The sequence below is a fragment of the Ochotona curzoniae genome, unplaced genomic scaffold, assembly GCF_017591425.1.
Source record: "Ochotona curzoniae isolate NIBS_2020 unplaced genomic scaffold, NIBS_Ocur_1.0 contig_1014, whole genome shotgun sequence".
In the NCBI taxonomy this organism is placed as follows: domain Eukaryota; kingdom Metazoa; phylum Chordata; class Mammalia; order Lagomorpha; family Ochotonidae; genus Ochotona; species Ochotona curzoniae.
In genome coordinates, this window is record NW_024464920.1 from 36,760,643 (window position 1) to 36,779,266 (window position 18,624).

The following is an 18,624-nucleotide window of genomic DNA, read 5'->3' on the forward strand; positions in this document are numbered from 1 at the left end:
AATAATAACATAAATCTTTTTAAAAAAATCTCTCCCTCTAAATCTACTTTTCAAATGAATTTTTAAATAAATAAATAAATTTCTTGCTCAGCTTTAAAGATATTTTTTTAAATCTGTCCATCTGAAGCATGTCTAAAATATTCATGGAAGATGCATATTATAAAATGACTATGCATAGGGGCCCGACGTGATAGCCTAGCAGCTAAAATCCTCAACTTGCACACACCAGGACCCTATAGGGGCACCAGATCATGTCCCAGCAGCTCCCGTCCAGCTCCCTGCTTGTGGCTTGGGAAAGTAGTTGAGGATAGTTCAAAACCTTGGGACCCTGCACCTGCACAGTACAGAAGAAGCTCCTGACTCCTATCTGACTTTCTAATGAAAATCAATAAATAAATCTTTAAAAATTAAAAATAACTATGTATAGGACTAAAAAATATAAACTTCTAATCTAATTTTTCTATGAATTTTTTTGGAACATTTGTATATTCTCATCTGCAAAAGAGGGATAATACTAACACCCTAATTCCAATCCATGAGGTGGAATAATCTATAATAACCGTGTAATAACTTACCCACATGGCCAAGACTTTGCTAAGAACTCACAGCTTCCCTAATTTTGTCTCTACTTCCAACTTAGATCCAACTAGAGAAAACTCAATTTGCACCTGTCACCAATCATATACGGCACATGACAATTCTAGTCAGCTGCCCACCCACTTCAATCGCTGCACCCCTAAACCTTAACTTGTATTCCTATCATCAAGCTTCCCCCCTCCTCTGCACTCCGTAAGTCTATCAAATGCTGGTGATAGTGGCTGATTCCCACACTACAGTAAGTTCCTATTTAAAAGCCTTCGATTTTTCTCTTGTTGGTCTTCATTGACTTCCACAGCTCTGACTCAGTCGGCCGGTTCCCACAACCCAAGCCAACCCTAAGCAGGAACTACAATTCCCGGCGGCCCCAGCGTCGACGGGGCGTGCTGCGACGCGCCTGCGCAGGGTGGGCTCTCGGGCTGCTCTGTTCCCGCCAATTCCTGTGATATTCCTGCCTGGGTCTGTTTCCGAGCTCATGGAGTCGTTTGACCCAGCCGAACTCCCCGAGCTGCTTAAGCTTTATTACCGAAGGCTCTTTCCCTATTCTCAGTATTACCGCTGGCTCAACTATGGCGGAGGTGACGGAGGCGGGCGGCGGGCGGGAACCGGGTTGGAAGCGGGGCTCGGAGGAGTCTTGGAGAATGACGTGCCGTCTGCCCCGCGGGCATCTTGCTGGCGCTTTCCTACCGCTGTGCAGCCTGCTGCCCCGACCCCAGCGTGGTCAGGCTCCCTGTGGCTGCCCGTTCACCTGCCGCGGTGCCAGCGTGGGTGCCAGGTCGCCACAGGGAGACCCAGAGGCATGATCGGCCTGGGGAAAAGGGTATTATCGCTGCCGAGTTTAAGCATGCCCATGGAGGCCAGAGAAGTAACATTTCTTGTTTTAAATATTTCTGATTCTATTTCCTCATTTCCATTTTTCCCTAGCAGATGTGGGATAATAAATTTCAAATTAGGAACTAGGTGCTCGCTTCGGCAGCACATATGCTGAAATTGGAATGATACAAAAAAGATTAGCATGGCCCCTGCACAAGGATAATGCAAATTCGTGAAGCGTTCTATATTTTTTGTAATAAAATGGGGAAAATCTGTCGGGAGGTGGAAGTTTGAGGGGAATCCCAGTCTATACGAAATTGTATCATAGGGCTCAGGGCAGTGGCCTAGCAACTGAAGTCCTCGCCTTGAATGCTGGGATCCTGTATAGCCACCAGTTCTAGTTCCGGCAGCTCCACTTCCCATCCAGCTCCCTGCTTGTGGCCTGGGAAAGCAGTCGAGGATGACCCAAAGTCTTGGGACCCTGTACCTTTGTGGGAGACCTGGAGGAAGTTCCTGGCTCCCGATGGGCACTGCACCAGCCATTGCACTCACTTGAGGAGTGAATCATCAGACGGAAGATCTTCCTCTCTGTATATCTGACTTTGTAATATAAATAAATAAATCTTAAAAATAAATTGTACCATATAATTCAAAATCAAAATATCTTTATTAAAAAAAACTTGGGGACTAGGTTGTTCTCCTGCAACTCCTTTTTTTAGCAACACCGTGGGGCATCTTTTGATGGATTAATGTCCTGATACCCAAGAGCTAAATAAAACAGCGAGTTAACTAAACCTGCACCCTTCCTTTGCAGTGGTGAAGAACTACTTTCAGCACCGGGAATTCTCATTCACCTTGAAAGATGATATTTACATCCGCTACCAGTCCTTCAACAACCAGAATGAACTGGAAAAGGAGATGCAGAAAATGAACCCCTACAAGATTGACATAGGCGCAGTGTACTCCCACAGAGTAAGAGATCTTGATATGTTTTTCTTGCTTTGTTTACATAGTTGAGAGGGATGCATGCCCATGTAGGCCTCTGATTGGGGTGGGAAGGGTCAGATATGGAGCAAGGTGGGTGGAACTACATTTCAGTCTTTTTTTTTTTCCTGCTGTGTCCAGAAGGGGAGAGGGACACTTCTTACATCAGCACAGTGTTTTTGGAGGGACAGTCCTTTGATCATGTCTAGAGACCCCAATGTGGAGAAGAGTGTTCTGAGGGTGTTGAGTGGTTTCGATAAACCTGAGCTGTTGATTTTATTGCTCCAGGGTTGAGAATCTTTCCAAGGTGTGCTAGTTGACAAAGTCCACCTTAGTACATCCATAGATGCAGGAACATACTGCAAAGCAGTTGAGCCATTCTCTACTGCTTTCCCAGGCATGTTAGCAGGATGCTAGATTGGAAGAGGAGCCATCAAGATTCAAACCAGCACTGATATGGGATACTGGCATTGCAGGAGGCATATTAACTTGCTATGCCACAGCACCACCCCACAGTCCACTCCTGCTTAATGGCACCTATTGTCCTCTCAGCCTGGAGACTTTGTTTAATGCCATCTGGGTAATAATTCAGGTGTCTTCTGCCAGAGACACAGAGGAGCAGTTACCAGGCTCTGCAGGATAAACTAGGGATCTTACAGAGCCTCCTGCTTCTTCTATAGGATTTGAATCCCCACTCAGATGCTTAGAGGAGACACCTGGTATTGCCCCCACTGAGCCTTTTGGGGTTCAAAGATCTAAACTGGGTGCTTCTTTACAGTTCAACTTGTATGACTCCTACCTTTCTCTCCTGTTTTACAAAATTATCGGTTTTTAAAACATTCTGGTGGTGTTGCTTCCTGTTTGAGATATATTTATTTTTATTACAAAGTCAGATATACAGAGAGGAAGAGACAGAGAATCATCTGTCTGATGATTCACTCCTCAGGTGAGTGCAATGGCCGGTGCTGTGCTGATCCAAAGCCAGGAGCCAGGAACTTCCTCCAGGTCTCCCATGTGGGTGCAGGGTCCCAAGATTTTGGACCGTCCTTGACTGTTTTCCCAGGCCACTGTTCAAGGCAAAGACTAGCTAGTAGGCCACAGTGCTGGGCCCTAAGTACCTGTACTTTATTCACCTTCTTTATGCGGTAGACTGTAGCCTCAGTTTAAACTCATTAGGGATATCTTTGCAAATTATTGAAACATTTAAATATATACATATTTGTTACTTACAAATGAAAGTCCTTAAGACATCTTCACCTTATCCAAAACCTAAAACAGCTTTGTTGTCATCTCTGTTGATAAACTCTTAGTGGTCATCAATTTATCGACTCCTTTAAGTGGATCAGCATTAAACTCATCAAGTATGTGGGGTTCAAAATAATGAGCTTCAGGGGCAGGCATCTGGCACAATGATGAAGTCACTATGTAGGCTGCATCTGCTCCATCTTGGATTGCCCCGTTGGGGTCCTGGTTGCTTCACTTCCAGTCCAGCTTTCTGCTACTAAACATCCTGGAAGGCCACAGCTGATGTTCAAGTACCTTATACCAGGTAGGAGAGCCCAATGATGTTCCAGTGCTTTGGGCTGTTGGCAGCATTTGAGAAGCAAACCAGCAAGTACAAGATTCCTCTCTGTCTCAGGATCAGCACCATGGCATAGTGTGTTGATCTTCCTCCTGCAGCACTGACATCCATTATGAGTGCCAGTTCATGTTTTGGCTGCTCTGCTTCCAATCCAGCTCCCTGCTAGTGGCCTGGGAAAAGCAGCAAAAGATTGCCCAAGTGCCTGGTCCCCTGCCTCCCACGTGTAAAACTTGGAGGAAGACGCTCCTTGCTCCTGGCTTCAGCCTGGCCCACCCCTAGCAATCACAGCCGTTTGGGCAATGAACCAGCAGACAGAAGCTCTCCGTCTGTCTTCCCTCATAGACTTGGCATTGTTTCTTTATTTCTCTGACCATTTTTTCCAAATGGCTGAAAACTAAGCATTGAGCTACATGGCAGTTATTATGGAAACTCATCCATTTTTGTTTTATTTTGTAGCCCAATCAACACAATACAGTGAAGTTGGGAGCGTTCCAGGCTCAGGAGAAAGAGCTGGTGTTTGACATTGACATGACAGACTATGACGATGTGAGGCGATGCTGTAGGTAAGCGCTATGTGCCTGGCTGTCGGAGTCGGGGAGGTCCCTGGCAGTGGGTAATGGTGCTTCTGCTCCAGTTCTGCAGACATATGCTCCAAGTGCTGGACCCTCATGACCATGGCCATCCTCATCATCGACCGAGCACTGAAAGGCAAGTATCCACAGAGTCTGTGTGGGTTCCAGTGCAAGGCAGTGTTTGCCTCTGAGGATCTCTGATGAAGATGCAGAGGGAAGTGTGGGGCTACAGGATGGCAGGAATGCAAGCAAGGCTGGGAGGACTGGGTCAGAAAAGGTTCTGTGATAGTGGTGATAGCGGTGGTGGCAGCTACCCATATCTCCATAGAGACCTTATTTTTGTGCAGACATCAAACACTTAAAATATGTCAACTTATTAAATATTCTTAGACCAAGTCTTTAAAATTTTTTTGTTTAAAAAGATTTATTTTACTCATTTGAAAAGTAGAACTACTAGAGAGATCTTCCATTTGGTTCACTCCCCCGTATGACCACAAGGGCTGAGGCTGGGCCAGGCCAGAGCCAGGAGCTTCCCTCAGGTCTCCTACTTGAATGCAAGGGTCCAAGCACTTGGACCTTCTTGCTCTTTTCCCAGGCCATTAGCAGAGAGCTGGATCAAAAGAAACAGCTCTGAGACATGAACCAGCGCCCACATGGAATGCGGATGCTACAGGTCGCAGTTTAACTCACTATGTCCCAGTGCTGGCCCTTTTTCCTTCCTTTCTTTTCTCCTTCTTTCCTTCCATTCTCTCTCTCTTTTTCTTCTCTCTCTCCCTTCCTTCCTTCTTCCCTTCCTGATTAATATACTCATTTGAAAGAGAGGGAGAGACAGATCTTCCATCCACTGACTCACTCCCCTGAAGGCTGGGACAACCACAGGTGGAAGCTAGCAGCTTCCTCCAGGTCTCCCACAGCAACACTGCACCAGCTCTGAAACAGTAAGTTTTAAGACAAATAGACAAAATTCTTTACTACATCATTGCTAGTTTCCTGTGCCCCTAATGCTCTTAATTTCCTGTCTACAAATCTTGATCTACCATAAACTTCTTTACACCCCAGCACTTCCATTACTTCACCAATCAACATTTATCCTTAAAGACTCGATCTAGAAGCTTGCATTATGGCATAGTGGGTAGAACTTCAGCCTACAAAACCACATCCCATATGGGTTCCAATTTAAGTCCCAGCTGCTCTACTTCCCATCCATCTCCCTGTTTATGGCCAGGGCAGCAGAGGATGGCTAAAAGTCGTGAGCCCCTGCATCCATGTGGGAGACCCAAAAGAAACTCCTGGCTCCTGACTTTGGCCTGGCTCAGTCCCAGCCTTTGTGGCTATGTGGGAAGTGAATCAGCAGATGGGAGATAGCTCTCTCTGTTGCTTCTTCTCTCTAACTCTTGACTTTCAAAGAAGTAAACCTACTGTTTCTCCCCTCCCCAGAGGACTTTGGATTTAAGCATCGTCTCTGGGTGTATTCTGGAAGGAGAGGTGTTCATTGTTGGGTCTGTGATGAGTCGGTTAGGAAACTGTCCTCGGCAGTACGTTCTGGAATAGTTGAGTATTTGAGTCTTGTAAAGGTAAGATCTTCTTAATTATAACTTATGTTTTTGTTTGTTTGCTTACTAGATGTTTCCAAGGCTCGTATGTTTAGTAAGAAAATGTAACTTTTTACAACATTCACATTCAAGAGCAGAAAGCCTTACCAAACAGTTCATTTCAAGTTAAAGTGATACTTGCTGCATTGAAGTATTTCATAACTTGCTGTCAATGTTATATGGCAGAAGGAAAATTAATGTATTTTCCTAATGTAATTATGTGGTTTAAAATTAAGCCAGAAAGTTACAGGTGTTGAAATTGTATAGAAAGCAGTCAAGTTTCTATACTTTGACACAATTTACTCAATGTCTTCAGAGTTACTGCATCTTAACTGTAATAATAGAATACATTAAAGGAAATTGTGAGTTGCTTTATTTCTGTTCTATCATACATAGAAAGCCCTAATTCAGTGGTTTATTTTTCAGGGTGGTCAAGATGTGAAGAAGAAAGTTCATTTACATGAAAAAATTCACCCTTTTGTCAGGTTAGAAGAAATTTCATGCAGTTTGGTTTCTTTTTTTATTTTTGTAGGTTTTTTGTTTGTTTTACCTAAAAGTCAAAATTACAGAGAGAGGGGGAAGAAAGACAAAAAGATCTTACATTTGCTGGTTCTCTCCCCAGATGGTCATAACAGCTAGAACTGGTCTGATCCGAAACTGGGAACCAGGAGTCTCTTTGAGTCTCCCATGTGGGTGTAAGGACCCAAAGTCTTGGGCTATCCTCTGCTGCTGTTCCCAGGCCATAAGCAGGGAGCCGAATGGGAAATGGAGCAGATGGGGCTCAAACCAGCACCCATATGAGATGCTGGCACCACAGGTGAAGGATTAGCCTGTGAGCCACCATGCTGGTCCCCTACATGCAGTCTAGATTGTGTCTGCTTTACTGTGTGTACCTTTTTGCTGCTTGATGGCATTTTATAACAGCTTCAGGTTGCTGAGAACCTGTTTTCTTAAGATTTTTTTTTTTATTATGTTTTTTTTATTGGAAAGGCGGATATACAGAGAGGAGAGACAGAGAGGAAGATCTTCCGTCCGATGATTCACTCCCCAAGTGAACGCAACGGCCGATACTATGCCGATCCAAAGCCAGGAGCCTCTTCCGGGTCTCCCACGCGGGTGCAGGGTCCCAAAGCTTTGGGCCGTCCTCGACTGCTTTCCCAGGCCACAGGCAGGGAGCTGGAAGGGAAGCGGGGCTGCCGGGATTAGAACCAGCGCCCATATGGGATCCCGGGCGTGCTAGGCGAGGACTTAACCACTTGCGCCACCGCACTGGGCCCTGAGCACCTGTTTTCTATGGCAAGATATTTAGAGGATGGTCTGACCTTGAACCCGTGGGTCTGCACCATCCATATATCTGGCTTTCCCATAAAAACAAATAAAATATGTTTTTTTAAAAAAGATTTATTCACTTTTATTGAAAAGGTATATTTACAGAGAGAAAGAGAAAAAGATCCTCTATCCACTGGTTCACCCCCCAAGTAGCTGCAATGGCCAGAGCTGAGCCTCAGAAACCAGAAGCCAGGAGCTTCTTCCCGGTCTCCCACATGAGTGCAGGTTCCCAAAGCTTTGGCCCATCCTGTACTGCTTTCCCATGCCACAAGTAGGGAGCTGGATGGGAAGTGGAGCCACCAGGGCGCAAACCATCACCCATGTGGGATCCCAGCACATCCAAGGCGAGAACTTTAGCCACTGAACATTGCATGGAGCCCACTTTCCACCCTTATCACATATGCATCATGCAGTTAACCTTCCAAGGATGTAGCAGAGAAGTAAATAATCCTTTACTTCTTTACTAGAAAAGGGAAAAAAGTATTCTATTATAAACTCAGAGTTAGATATATCTTTCTGCTGGTTTACTCCCCAGATGACTGCAATGGCCTGGGCTAGGCAAGCTGAAGCCGTAAACTTGCTTTTAACAGCTGCTTCACATGAATGGCAAGGGCCCAGGCCTGTGGGCCATCTTCCTGTACTTTTCCTGGCCATTCGAAGGGAGCTAATAGGAAGTGGAGTATCCAAAACTAACCAGTGCCTGTACAAGATGCCAGTTTCACAGGGAGCAGCTTTACCCACTGCACTACAACAATAGGCCCAAATATCTGTTTTTTTCCCAAGCATTGCTCTAGGTTCCTTCTTCCTTGAAAGGATCTCCTGTAACTCTCATAACCGTACAAGTGAATATTCTGACTTTACCTAATTGTAATTTAGTAAAAATCAGCACTGTCCTCCCACCCAGAGTCAACAGTATGTATGTAGCTTACGTGACATGCAACAGTGTTGGACTGTTATTATTGTGGTTGTTGTTCCTACAGAAGATCCATGAACATAATTAAAAAGTACTTCGAGGAATATGCCTTGGTTGGTCAAGATATTCTTGAAAATAAAGAAAGCTGGGATAAGATTTTATCCCTTGTTCCTGAAAATATCCTTTCCTGAGATCATTTCTAATTTTATTTAATGTGTGATCTGTGTACTGCTTGCATATTCTCTTACACTTAAATTCTTGTAAGTTTAACCTTTATTATGCCAAGAATCTCCTGTGTTTCTAACTTTTTTTTTCTATCTCCATTCTGGAATACAATAAATTTTAAGAAAGAGGACCATTTCTCTTTATTTCTATTTGAGAGGCAGTTGCAGAAAGATCTTCATGCCACTGGTTTGCTCCCCTAAATGGCTGCAGTGGTCAGAGCTCAGCCGATTGGAAGCCAGGAGCTTCTCTGGGTTTCCTATGTGGTGCAGAAGCCCAGGCACTTAGACCAACTTCGCTGCTTTCCCAGGCACATTAACAAAGAACTGGATGGGAAGTAAAATGAGCAGGGTTGAACCAATGCCCATCAGGAATGCCAGTACTGCAGAGAGAGGCCTAACTCGCTCTGCCATGTCACCAGCTCCAAAAGAGGAGCATTTCATTTTGAAAGTTGGTGTTAGCTAGAATAAATGGCTAGAGAATGTTTAATCATTTAAACTATGTGCAGGCTGGGAAAGCGTTCCCTTTTACAAGTGCTTCAGCATTTTTTTTTTCTGTTGGATTACCACTGTATTTTTCCTGGGGAGTTTTCTGAGGATATAAAGTTTGAACTTGTGTGTCTTATAGTCTTATAGTGTCTTAATAATTTATGAATTTTAGATTTAACATGGTAATGTACACTGAAAATTCACTGATACGCCCTAAACGCAAGGTGTGTTCCTTAATGATCCATCACCAATTCATGATGAACTTCAGCAAGGCTTCGTAAAGTGTCACAATTCCCTTCAGCGTTGGGAGTATTTGAAGAAAGTTATAAACAAGCCTCAGGTATGTGCCCCTGAACTTGTGCTGAAAATAGAACTTTGCAATTTTTAGTTCAATTCTGATTTGTTCAGCCAGTTAACGATGATTGCATTTTTAACCTTCTTTTAAAAAAAAAGTCTTCTCAATGTCCTGCCAATCTTCATGCCGACCTTACCTCTGTTTTCTTAGAACAACACCAAGAGTGACAAATGCAGCCCCTGGCTGGAGTGGGAGATTATGCTTCAGTATTGTTTTCCACGGCTAGACATCAACGTTAGCAAAGGAATCAACCACTTGCTGAAAAGTCCTTTCAGCGTGCATCCGAAAACAGGTATTGTGTGAAGAAAGTAAGGAAAACTACAAGGAGATGAATCAGTTTTCTGTTTTAAGTGAGTGTATCACCAGGTGTGAATACACATATTACCTATGACATTAAATACTAGAGGGTTGCCCTGTCAGCTAAGTTCACTTTTTTGGGGGGGGTCTGAGTAACTACTGCAGGAGTTTCCACTATGGAAACATTTTTTCAGTTGAGTGTCTGAAAACTCAGAAAATAGGTGTTAGAGTTGGCAAGCTCCATCATCATCATCACAGGATAACAGGTCTCTTCATACAGGTGAGAAAATAGTGGTCGAAAAGTTGCAAGTGACTCATCCAGAGACAGATCATGTCCGTGCCAGGAACAGATTTCAGTGCTGAGAAGTCAAAGTTCTCTGCGTTTTCCACTATGCTGCCTCCTTCGGTTTTATTTTCACTAATTTCATCATTGCTCTTTTATACTTTTTTTAGATAACACTGGACGGACGAAAATTGGCTTTTAGGTAGATAAAAAAAGTAGCTTTATTATCAATTCCTCCCTCCAACCAATGAACCTATTGCAGAAGTATATAATTTCTACTTTAAAAGTGTTTCAAAGCAGAGAAAGAGAGACAGGCAAAGAGGTCTCCCCAGTGCTCACCATAGCCAGGCTGGGCCAAGCCATAGCCAAGAGCCTAGAACTCAATCCGGATCTCCCACATGAAGTAGGAGTCTAAGCACTTGAGCCATCAGCTGCTGCCACCCAGAAAGCACATTGGCCAGAAGCTGGCTCAGGAGTGAAGGAACTGGAAGTTGAACTAGGCATTCCAACGTGGAATGGGTGTTCCAAGCAGGGACTTCGCCACTGCACTGCATACACGATGCTAGTTGTCCACGTTGGAGTCCACAAGCCAATGCTGCACTTGTTACAAGATCTTAGAATGATAAGAAACTGTCTTCATCTATAATGTGGAAGTGCTAATGTCCTCCTTGGTGAGTCACTGGGACGAGCTAAAATGTCAGAAGCTTAGAAAAACGGCTGGCAGGCCCAGTGCAGTAGCCTAGCAGCTAAAATCCTCCCCTTGAACGCACCAGGATTCTAAATGGGCTCTGGTTCTAATCTTAGTGGCCCTGTGACCTGGGAAAGCAGTGGAGGATGGCCCAAAGCCTTGGGACATATGGACACTTGTTCGTACACCCATGTGGGAGACCAGGAAGAGGCTCCAGGTTTCTAGCTTCTGATCAGCACAGCTCCGGCCATTGCGGCCACTTGGGGAGTGAATCAATGAATGCAAGATCTTCCTCTCTCTCCTCCTCTCTGTATAGCTGACTTTCCAATATAAATAAATAAATAAATACATCTTTTTAAACAAACAAGCAAACAAAAAGTAAAACGACTGGCACACATCCAGTTCATCCAGACTGCCCGCTTTTCTTTAAAAATGTGTGCCGACTATAGTTTATATAGCAGCTCTTCAAACTCATCGGTTATGTGTCCTTAACTTCTCTTGCTAACAAGCTTAATATCTCTTATTTATTTTATGCTTAATTCTAAAGCTTCAATGGGTGTGGGGTTTGGTAAATAATTATGTTCACTCATAATGGGCATATTTTCAGGGCATCTGTTTGCCTTTTCTGTCAAGTAACTACAGCCCTGTTACTCTTTCTTCAAGTAACAACTCCCAATTTCCTTGAATTATTCTTAGTGGTCACCTGACATTCTTTAGATTCATTTATAGCATTTTTGAATTGTGCCTCCCAGGTCTAGATGGTGTAGAACAGGTAGGATACTGTGAACTGCAATCATGCATCATTTTAATGATGGGGCTACTTTCTGAGAAATGCTTCAGGAGGCAATTTGATGGCTGTGCGAACATTATAGAGTACACTTAACACTCACTGCAATGGCGGCAGTGTTCGCTTGGGGGCCACCATCATGTGTTGTTAGGAGCATGTGACTGCATTTCCAAAATGCTTTCTCATGACATCTGCCATGGAAGCTTGATCTCAGCACATAAGCTAAACCATTGTAAAGAACTATTTCCATCTATTTTGTTACATTTCAGGACTCAACTAGATTTGAAATTGTTCTGAAAGATGGAATATTTAGATATATGTCATTTTTTAAGATAGAACAATAAAACTTGAGATAAGAACAAATGGGAAGTAGCTAGTGGGTCCAACAAGGTAGTCTAGTGGCTAAAGTCCTCACCTTGCATGTGCCAGGATCACATATGGGTGATGGTTCGTTTCCCAGCTGTTCCGCTTCCCTTCCAGCTCCCTGACTGCGGCCTGGGAAAGAAGTAGAGATGGCCCAAAGCCTTGGGACCTTGCACCCATGTGGAAGATCCAGAAGAAGCTGCTGGCTCCTGGCTTTGGATTAGCTCAGTTCCGGCCATTGCAGGCACTTGGGAAGGGAACCAGCAGATGGAAGGATTTTTCTCTCCTTCTCTGTGTATCTCACTTTCCAATAAAAGTAAACCTTAAAAAGAAGGAGGGAAGGGCCCAGCGCGGTGGCGCAAGTGGTTAAAGGTCCTCGCCTTGCACGCCCGGGATCCCATATGGGCGCCGGTTCTAATCCCGGCAGCCCTGCTTCCCTTCCAGCTCCCTGCCTGTGGCCTGGGAAAGCAGTCGAGGACGGCCCAAAGCTTTGGGACCCTGCACCCGCGTGGGAGACCCGCAAGAGGCTCCTGGCTTTGGATCGGCATAGTATCGGCCCGTTGTGCTCACTTGGGGAGTGAATCATTGGACGGAAGATCTTCCTCCCTCTCTCTCCTCTCTGTATATCCGCCTTTCCAATGAAAAAATAATAAAAATAAATCTTTAAAAAAAAAAAGAAGGAGGGAAGAAAGGAAGTTAGTGTAGTGGGACAGTGGGTTAAACCACCACAATATAACAACATCTCATATCAGAGTGCCAGTTCAAGTCCCAACTGCTCCACTTCTGGCAAAGCAGCAGGGGAGGTTTCCTCGCTCCTGCTTCTTCCTGTGCTGGGTCTGGCTGTTGTGACCGTTTGGGGAATAAGCCAACAGATAGAAGATTATCTCTTTGTCTCCCTTTCTTTCTGTCAGTGTGCCTTTTAAATTAACTAAGTTTATAAATAAATACTATTTGGAAAAAATGAGAGAAGGAAGTCCTCAGTCAAGGTGTCCACATCCAGCTTCTGGCTCTACCTTTCCAGCAGTTCAGACTCTAGGAGGCAGCAAGACAGCTCAAGTAACTGGGCTCCTATCCTCCACATGGCAGAGCGGGGCTGAGCTCCCCATTCACTTGTCCTTGCCCTTGCAGGCATTGGGAGGTTGAACCAGCAGACAGGAGCTCTTTGTCTCACATGAGAGATACAAAAAACACAGCTCATATCAAAGTATATTTCTAACTATTATTCTCAACAGACAAATCTAGCCCTTTATCTAAGGCTTAGGTTAAAAAATTCAACTTAGAGGGCCTGGCGCAGTAGCTTAGCAGCAAAAGTCCTCACTTTGCACATTTTGGGATCCCTTATGGACGCCGGTTCTAATCCCAGTGGCCCCACTTCCCATCCAGTTCCTTGCTTGTGGCCTGACAAGGCAGTCGAGGACAGCCCAAAGCCTTGGGACCCTATATCAGCATGGGAGTCGCAGAAGTAGTTCCAGGCTCCTGGCTTTGGATTGGCTCAGCTCCAGCCATTGTGGCGGCTTGGGGAGTGAATCAATGGATGGAAGATCTTCCTCTGTGTCTCCTCCTCTCTGTATATCTGCCTTTCCAATAAAAAAAAAATTAGAAAAAAAAAAACTTGGAATAAGACCCAGCCCGTGATCATTTTTATTCTGTAGTCATCACTTTGTAACTTCTGGTTCTTCCAGGTCGCATTTCGGTGCCCATTAATTTACACAAGGTGGATCAGTTTGATCCATTTACTGTTCCAACTATCAGGTATGTTCCAGATCATCGATCAGTGCTGATGGTCAGTGTTGCTCTGCATCTGAAGTCACTTGGAGTAGATAGCTCAGAGAGTGACTGGAGGGGCATGCTGCATTTTATTATAATGACTAGTGTTACAAGGCCAGATTGATGTGCCCAAATGCAATAGTACAAGTATTTCAGCTACTATGCAGGAAAATTGTTTTAAGGTCAAATTATTTGAAGAAATGTGAAGTTAAATACACTAAAAATTTGTTTTCAAAAAAATTGTATTCTACAAGGCTTTCCTGTGTTTAGTATGATAATATACATCACAACTTCTAAGAACAGATTGTAGGTTTTAGAAGGTACCAAATTTAGTTGGGCGCATAATTTTTTTCAAAAAAAAATCTTGTGGGATTTGTGTTCTGTATTGTACATAGAGCAATGCCAACTAGGATACTGACTTAAAATTCTTTCTCTGTGACTTGTAGCTCCATTTGTCATGAATTAGATGCTGTTTCCACCAATGAGGAGGAAAAAGAAGAGCATGAAGCTGAACCCGATACTAAACGTAGAACCAGAGGTGGGTTAATACACTGAAACTTCATGTTAACACAGGTTCTTTCCATAGACTGCCAACTATCACTCCAGTCATTAATTCTCCTTGAATGTAGCCCAGAATGTTAGAACCAACTCAGTAACTACTTTTTTTTTTTTTTAAGATTTATTTTTATTATGTTTTTATTGGAAAGGTGGATATACAGAGAGGAGAGACAGAGAGGAAGATCTTCCATCCAATGATTCACTCCCCAAGTGAGCACAACGGCCGATGCTATGCCAGTCCGAAGCCAGGAGCCTCTTGCGGGTCTCCCACGCGGGTGCAGGGTCCCAAAGCCTTGGGCCGTCCTCGACTGCTTTCCTGGGCCACAGGCGGGGAGCTGGAAGGGAAGCAGGGCTGCCGGGATAGAACCGACGCCCATATGGGATCCCGGGCGTGCAAGGCGAGGACCTTAACCATTTGCGCCACCGCGCCGGGCCCAAACTCAGTAACTACATTTGTAGCAATGTTTTTGCCTTAAATAACTGCTCAAAAATATTATTGCATCCACTATAGGATTCAAAAGATATTTACTAAGCAGGTTCTAAATAGAGGAATATTAGAAGAGGGAAGTATTAGTTCCAGATAATTTCTTAAATTCAACAGCTATTTATTTTTTACCAAGTTTGTACACAATACTTGTGTTCGTTATTTTGGATAAATACAGATGGGTCTTAAGGTGACTGCATTATACATACATTCAAGAGTCTGAAGGAGCTGACAAATCTCAAATCTCATTCCTACTAGCAATCAGATCTTACACTAACACCCAAGTGAACCTCTCTAGCGGCAGAACTGAATAGCACTTTTTGCAGCAATATAAATGTTTTATGTTTCCGCTGCCCAATGGTACTCACTAACCACATGTGGCTTTTGAGCATTTGACATGTGTCTGGTGTGACTGAGAAACTGCATTTTAATTACATTTTTATTTAAATAACCGAGATGTTTAGTGGCTACTGACATGTACGTTGCTGATCTGATGGAGCTCTTTTTTTAGTCAAAAACACCTTTCCCTTAATCCCTTAATCCAACCTCCAATATTCTCTCAGCCAATCCAGTTCTAAAATAATACCAAAACCGTGGCTGGCATTGTGGCAAAGAAGGTGATCCCATTGCTTGCAACTCCAGCATCCTTCCCTCCTAATCTTTAAAAAAGAATGAAAACAGATATCTAAATAACAGGCAAATACTCATTTCTTGAAATTAGTTGTCATTCAAGAAGACGAGGTCAGAATGGAACAGCAGCTGCTGTTCTTTCCACTGTGTACTTGTTAGTACTATTTTAATCCTTTAATTTTTTTAAAGATTGATTTATTTTTATTGCAAAGACAGATATACAGAGAAGAGGAGAGATAGAGAGGAAGATCTTTTATCCGATGGTTTATTCCCCAAGTGGCCACAACGGCTGGAGCTAAGCCAATCCAAGACCAGGAGCCCAGAGCCTCCTCCAGGTCTCCCAGGCAGGTGCAGGGTCCCAAAGCCTTGGGCCGTCCTCGACTGCTTTCCTGGGCCACAAGCAGGGAGCTGGATGGGAAGCAGGGCTGCCGGGACTAGAACTGGCACCCATATGGGATCCCGGGCATGCAAGGCGAGGACCTTAACCACTGTGCCACTGCGCCGGGCCCTAATATTTTCTTTTTATTCTTGCTGCTGACATGTTAATTATATAATGCACTTTCTTCACCATTCAGATTATAAGAAGACCAGCCTGGCACCTTATGTCAAAGTTTTTGAGCAGTTTCTTGAAAATCTCGATAAATCCCGAAAAGGAGAACTTCTGAAGAAGAGCGGTAAGACTGTTTTTTCTTGCTTCCTTATTCAGGTCTTAATTTAAGTACTTCAGAGCATCCATTAAATGAGGGGTTTTTGAACTCTAGTTTTTTCTGTCCTCCAAAATGTGATTAGCTTTATGCCCTCAATATTTTATTTATTCATTTGTTAGGTCTGTCTGCTAGTTCACACCCCAAATATACGCAATAGCCAGGCCTGAGCCAAAAACAGTCCAGCTCTCCAACATGGTTGACAGGAAGCCAACTACATGAGCCATCACCACCACCTCCAAGGCTTCAGCACGTATTTGTCAAATACATTTTATCTGTCAGATACAAAAAGCAAGGATGGGTCATCCAAAAATGAATTCTGGACAATCAAAAAGGGTGACATGTGAACCCTTCCAAGCAAAGAGCAAAGGCTTCGAGGCAGGAGGCTTCAGAGCACGCTGGAGCCCATCATCCCACCGTGCAGCAGAGCTCACCTGGACCAAACTGAGTCTGGATATGAAGAAGTCTAAATCAGCAGCAGGCTGAAGGAGGGCAAGGCAGGAGGTGGCCTTGAATGATTCCTTAATTCACTGTAAAAGTCATTGTAGGTTGTCAAGGAAGTGCCATGATTTATAATCTTATGTGGAAAGAAAAGGCTAGGGAGTAGCAGGGGAAGGAAAGGAACCAGAGGCCAGTTAGGCTATGCCATGAGAACAGTGGCATTGGAGTCTGCAGAAGGTGTAACCATTGGAACCCTCTTTGATGCTTAGTCATGACTTAGAATGAAGTGGAGTGGGTAGTGCAGCAAATGAGGCTGCAGCTTGGGACACCTGCAGCCATATGGGAGTGCCTGGGTATGAGTCCAACTCTATTTCCAATCTAGCCTCTTGCTCATGTGCATCTAGGACGTACTTGGATCTCTGCTACCGATGAGAGAGACTCATGAAATTTCAGGTTCCAAGCTTTGGCCTGGTCTAGCCCTGGCTGTTGCAAATATTTGGGAAATGAACCAGTAAATGAAAGCTCTGTCTCTTTCTCTCTACCTTTCAAATAAATAAATATATTTTTAACATTTTTTAAAAGATTTATTTTTTTTTTAATTGCAAAGTCAGATATACAGAGAGAAAACCAGAGAAAGAACTTCCATCTGCTGGTTCTCTCCCCAAGTGACCATATCTGCTGGATCTGAGCTGATCTGAAGCCAGGAGCCAAGAGCTTTTTCCCATGGGGGTGCAGGGTCCCAAAGCTTTGAGTTGTCCACCCCTGCTTTTCCAGGCCACAAGCAGGGAGTTAGTTGGGAAGTGGAGCAGCCATGACACGAACTGGCGCCATATGGGATCCTGGACGTGCAAGGCGAGGACTAGTCACTAGGCTACAGTGCCAGGCCCACAAATAAACATTTTAAAGAAGTAAAGTCTGATGTTGTAATGGTAGCCAAGGCTACCCCTGTGACACTGACATCCCATATGAGACCCAGCTGGAGTCTCCATTGCTCCACTTCCAATCCAGCTCTCTTTTCCAGTGGTCTGGGAAAAAGGCAGTGAGTGGCCCAAGTGCTTGGACCCCTACCATCCACATGGGAGATGTGTTGTATCTACTGGCTCCTGGCTTTGGCCTGGCTCAATCCTGGCTGTTGTAGCCACTTGAGAAATGGACCAGTGGATGAAAGATATCTTTTTCTGTGTGTGTGTGTCCCACTCACTCTGTCTGTATCTGTGACTTTCACTTGATCTTAGCCTAAAGGCCAAAAAGCAATGGTAACTGATTTTCAAATAAACAAACATCTTTAAAAAAAAATGAGTAGAGAAATGCAAGGTGGAAGGGAAAGTGTAAGGGGAAAGGATAGTTTTAAGATGAGGAGCTGATGAAGTTGTGTAGGATAGAGTAGCTAGAAGAGATATAAAAAAGGACAGTAGTATCAAATGAAGAGCTCTTTGAATAGAAGAGACCTGAGCCAATGGGTGAGCCAAAGGCAACACAAACAGGATATTGTTTAAGAGATTGATGGATATGCTAGAAAACAGGCAATGTTATAGAAATACAAATTCCCTCCCCACTGTATTTTCTAATGAAATGTGTGCTAGTTTCAAGAGTAGTGCCTAAGATAATACTCTACTCAGACACTCAGATTTGCGCTTATTGAATGAACAATGATGACTCTGAACTTGGAAAGCCTTGTTGAGCCACCATTCCAACTGGCTGTATTAAGCCCTTTGTATTCTCCCTGTTCCACCCCAGTTCAGCCTAAACTGTCAGCTTCAGCAAATGTGAAAGCAAATCTTTATGCACGACATGAATTTAATAGAGGCATTAAACAAATCAGAATGTGAAAATAAATTGGTTTGGTTTTCTCTTGCTGTCCTTTGATGAAAATGTATTTTATTTTAGATCTACAAAAAGATTTCTGAAGACAGCAATGCTCTTCGAACCAGTGGGGATGCATCTTCTGTTTTCACCAAACAAATACGTCAAGGGCCATGTAATAAAGATGGCAAACCATGTACACAAGTTAATGCTCCAAATAAGATTTTATTTTACTGAGAAGTAATTTATGTTGACCAGAGATCCAGAGACAACCAAAAGGGAGTATTTGTCTTCCATGAAGAAGCAATAAAGGGAAGAATAAGTGGATTGCAGATGACTTGTAAATCTTAATATTATACAGAGCTCCTAAGA

General features: G+C 43.7%; 1 protein-coding gene and 1 non-coding gene across 4 annotated transcripts; both read left to right on the forward strand.

Moving 5' to 3' along the window:
- Positions 1-1,027: 1,027 nt before the first annotated feature.
- Positions 1,028-18,579, forward strand: PRIM1 (DNA primase subunit 1). Of its 3 annotated transcripts, XM_040983367.1 has the most exons (13): positions 1,028-1,175; positions 2,225-2,382; positions 4,433-4,539; positions 4,611-4,684; positions 5,986-6,122; positions 6,567-6,625; positions 8,450-8,559; positions 9,341-9,432; positions 9,598-9,739; positions 13,548-13,617; positions 14,079-14,170; positions 15,880-15,978; positions 18,337-18,579. In XM_040983367.1, exons 1-13 carry the CDS (start codon positions 1,073-1,075, stop codon positions 18,354-18,356), a joined length of 1,263 nt encoding a protein of 420 aa, XP_040839301.1. In that variant the 5' UTR covers positions 1,028-1,072; the 3' UTR covers positions 18,357-18,579. The 3 variants fall into 3 exon arrangements, 2 of the variants coding, with proteins under 2 accessions (XP_040839301.1, XP_040839316.1); XR_005884200.1 differs by lacking the exon at positions 18,337-18,579 and having other exon boundaries at positions 14,099-14,170; positions 15,880-15,914; XM_040983382.1 differs by lacking the exons at positions 13,548-13,617; positions 14,079-14,170; positions 15,880-15,978; positions 18,337-18,579 and adding an exon at positions 10,198-10,706.
- LOC121164257 lies at positions 1,558-1,662 on the forward strand. The gene has a single exon (XR_005885059.1). It is a non-coding gene; the product is annotated as a U6 spliceosomal RNA (small nuclear RNA).
- Positions 18,580-18,624: the final 45 nt, after the last annotated feature.

What these genes read in the sequence shown, in the direction of transcription:
- PRIM1 (XM_040983367.1), top strand. Translation starts at nt 1,073, where the DNA reads ATGGAGTCGTTTGACCCAGCCGAACTCCCCGAGCTGCTTAAGCTTTAT. An exon ending in GATGTGAGGCGATGCTGTAG is followed by an intron (nt 4,540 to 4,610) that starts GTAAGCGCTATG and finishes CTTCTGCTCCAG; the next exon opens with TTCTGCAGACATATGCTCCA. An exon ending in CAGCGTGCATCCGAAAACAG is followed by an intron (nt 9,740 to 13,547) that starts GTATTGTGTGAA and finishes TGGTTCTTCCAG; the next exon opens with GTCGCATTTCGGTGCCCATT.